This window comes from Bos indicus, chromosome 16, assembly GCF_029378745.1.
Source record: "Bos indicus isolate NIAB-ARS_2022 breed Sahiwal x Tharparkar chromosome 16, NIAB-ARS_B.indTharparkar_mat_pri_1.0, whole genome shotgun sequence".
In the NCBI taxonomy this organism is placed as follows: Eukaryota; Metazoa; Chordata; class Mammalia; order Artiodactyla; family Bovidae; genus Bos; species Bos indicus.
The window spans coordinates 63,977,561-63,981,145 of record NC_091775.1 but is presented as its reverse complement, the minus strand read 5'-3'; the positions used below and the strand labels follow the sequence as shown (position 1 = coordinate 63,981,145).

The 3,585-nt window shown below is 57.4% G+C and overlaps 1 protein-coding gene across 1 annotated transcript; it reads left to right on the top strand.

The window, feature by feature from the left end:
* The first annotated feature begins 845 nt into the window (after window positions 1-845).
* ZNF648 (zinc finger protein 648) lies at window positions 846-2,540 on the top strand. Its single transcript, XM_019976316.2, has one exon. The coding sequence runs from the start codon at window positions 846-848 to the stop codon at window positions 2,538-2,540; it is 1,695 nt and encodes a 564-aa protein (XP_019831875.2).
* The last annotated feature ends 1,045 nt before the right edge of the window (window positions 2,541-3,585 follow it).

Below are 3,585 nucleotides of genomic sequence, written 5' to 3'. Positions count from 1 at the left end.
CTAACTTAAAACACTCTTTTCAAGTTAAAATAAACAGGACATAGAATGTACATTCCCATGAATGTTTAAGATGAAGCAGTATTTCGGGGGTAGTTCAAGCTTTCAGTGGGCACCCCTTTCTCCCTGGTTGGATGTGTTTTACCCTGCCCACCAGCAAGGGGTGCTTTGCTACAAAGGCCTGAGAAGCCCCACTTAAGCAGGGAGGGGCAGCTGGGTTTCTTCTTGGGAACACCGTAGTGTCTTCCTGACTCACCCCCATGCTCCCAGGAGCTGGTCCGTGTCCTTGGAAGAGGTGGCCCACACAGCCCAGTGTGTGGGAGGCAGCCTCGCTGCCACCATCAAAACACGGCAGGCTTGCTCTCCTGGCAGGAACAGCAAGAGCCAGCCTGGTTTCCAGCTTCCCGGCTGCGCCGAAGGTGTAAGAGGTCCAAGGACAACCAGACCTTGCTTTCTGCCCTTCGTCTATTCTTCCTCAGCTCACAGAGAACCCACCCGGCTAGCAGTTGGTGTTTGAGCCCCAGGGTGGGACAGAGCACAGATGCTACTCAGCAAATGCTCACACTGGCCATCCTGACAGCACTGTCTCCTGGGGCTTCCAGCAAGGGGGACCTCCACAGGACTAAGGGCGACTGGGGAGTTTTCACAGGTTCCAGGTCCTCCTTCACCTGTGAGGGACCAACAGTGGCTGGTGTGGCTGCCAGCTGCATACAGACCTGTAGTGAGAACTCAGTTCCTGTGGCTGTGAAGGTGACGAAGTCTGTTCTTTGGGATCTTCCTTTTTGCAGGTTTCCTGAGCCAAGTGAAGGTCTGTCTTGGAGAAGCAAGAGTAGAAGGGCCTGCACGTAATGGCACAGGGGGACCCCCAGGATGGGTGGGGAGATGCATCTCCCCTCTGCAGCTTGACTGGGGAGGCTTATGACCCCGGGATGCTGAGCGTCAACTTGGAGAGTGAGGATGAGGCTCCTGGAAAGGCAGGAGACCAAGGGGCCACTGGTGACCCTGATCAGCAGGCCCGACCAAGGGGCAGCTCCCAAGTGACCGAGGACAATCCTGACTTGCTCTGGAAGCATCCAGCCTGCAGGAAGGAAGAGAAATTCTCTGACTCCTTTAGTGCCGCAGGCGTGGGGAAGAAACCCATGGCACCACTGCGGAAGAAGGCCAGTTGGGAAAGAGATGCGTCAAAGATCACCCCAACCGAGGCCTCCCCCAGAGCAAGCGTGACTCCCAGTGCCCTCCCCAGGGGCCTCGCGCGCAAGTGGTTCGGGGAGACGCAACCTCCTAGGGCCTCATTACCTGCTGGTGATGAGGCAGACTCAAGGGCAAATCTGGACGCCACCCTCGGGGTCCCATCCAACTTCCTTGGTTCTGCAAGGTACTTCCGTGCACAGAAGGATGGAGACAAGTCCCCAGACAACTCCTCTGCGGGGGCGTGTGTCCCCAAAGCAGGGGGCAGTTGGGACCTCTCCACGCAAGAGACACACACACCAGCCCAGGAGTCGGCTACCCAGGCCTGCCTGGCAGTGGAGGAGGCTCTGGCCAAAGCGCGGAAGGGCTCTAAGGACCCGAACCCGGCGGGCTCCGGGGAGGGCAGGCAGGGCGAGGCACGTCCCTACAAGTGCCTGCGGGGCGGGAGGGCCGTCCAGAAGTCGCTGGGCGCTAAGCCTTACGCGTGCGAGCTGTGCGGGAAGGCGTACTCCCACCGGGCCACGCTCCAGCAGCACCAGCGCCTGCACACAGGCGAGCGGCCCTACCAGTGCCCCTTCTGCGACAAGACCTACACCTGGTCCTCCGATCACCGCAAGCACATCCGCACGCACACGGGCGAGAAACCCTACCCGTGCCCGGACTGCGGGAAGGCCTTCGTGCGCTCCTCGGACCTGCGCAAACACCAGCGCAACATGCACAGCAACGACAAGCCCTTCCCGTGCGCCGAGTGCGGCCTGACCTTCAACAAGCCGCTGTCGCTGCTGCGCCACCAGCGCACGCACCTGGGCGAGAAGCCCTTCCGCTGCCCCACCTGCGACAGGGAGTTCGCAGTGGCCAGCCGGATGATGGAGCACCAGCGCGTGCACTCGGGCGAGCGGCCCTTCCCCTGCCCAACCTGCGGCAAGTGCTTCACCAAATCCTCCAACCTGCTGGAGCACCAGACGCTGCACACCGGCCAGAGGCCCTTCAAGTGCGCCGACTGCGGCGTGGCCTTCGCGCAGCCCTCGCGCCTGGCGCGCCACCAGCGCATCCACACCGGCGAGCGGCCCTTTCCTTGCGCGCAGTGCGGCCAGGCCTTCGCGCGCTCCTCCACCCTGAAGCGGCACCAACAGATCCACTCCGGGGAGAAGGGCTTCCTCTGCGCCGAGTGTGGCCGGGCCTTCCGCGTGGCCTCGGAGCTGGCCCAGCACATTCGGGTGCACAACGGCGAGAGGCCCTACCAGTGCGCGGACTGCGGCCAGGCCTTCACCCGGTCCAATCACCTCCGACGACACCAAGCCAAGCACCACAGCTGCAAGAAGGAGCCCACCACCCCGTCCTCCGACGACGAGTGAGGGCACCCTCGGCTGGCCCTCAGGGAAGGTGAAGAAGACACAGCCGACCTCGGATGCGGTGACAAAAAAGATTAGCCGCCTCCTGCCCTCAAAACCATCTGCAAATACCGAGAAAGCATCAGGGCTGATCCTCTCTAGAGAAAGGTCCTCTTCTGTTTTAACGTGAATAAAGAAATCCCCAGAAGCTTGGTCTCCTTGAGGGAATCCTCCAAAGCGAAAGTTAATCGAAGTTAATCGAAGAGCTTTGTATAATAAAGTTTTATTAAAGTATAAAGGAGACAGAGAAAGCTTCTGACATAGGCATCAGAAGGGGGGCAGAAAGAGTACCCCCTTGCTAGTGTTAGCAGTGGAGTTATACACTCTCCAATGAATCAAAAGAACGTCTGGAGGTTGTAAAGACCTCACTAGACCTACTCCCATAATTTACATTTTAAGGTAACAGGATTAGCCAGGAGGTTTAATCCAGAGACTGTCCTCAGTCAGGATACATTATTGTTATATAATCCTAAGGAATGTAGAGGGAAAAAAAGTTTGTCCTTTCTTCCTCCTTGAGAATTCCAGACCCCTCTCTTGTTAGGGACCCCTAGACTTCTTATCAACCTGCCTAGGAAATGACTCTCTCAAAACCCCACCAGATGGCTCAGCCTTTCAGTTTCCTGACAGATGACTTTACCCTGGGCAATGTCTTTATGAGTTGTGGCTTTGAATTAGAGAAGGCCTTTATCTTAGAGGGGCTTCCCTGGTGGCTCAGACTGTAAAGAATCTGCCCACAATGCAGGAGACCTGGTTCCATCCCGGGGTCCCCAAGATCCCCTGGAGAAAGGAATGGCAACCCACTCCAGTGTTCTTGCCTGGAGAATCCCATGAACAGAGGAGCCTGGCGGGTTGCAATCCATGGGGTCTCAAACAGTTGGACATGACTGAGCAACTAAAACATACTCTTTATCTTAGAGAGAGGGGTGTTTATGTTCTGTTTTGTTGTTATTCAGTGGCTAAGTTGTGTCATGCTCTTTGCATCCCATGGACTGCAGCAGGCAAGGCCTCC

Bases quoted from the DNA above. Each gene is read 5' to 3' on its own strand.
- ZNF648 (XM_019976316.2), top strand. From the start codon at position 846: ATGGCACAGGGGGACCCCCAGGATGGGTGGGGAGATGCATCTCCCCTC.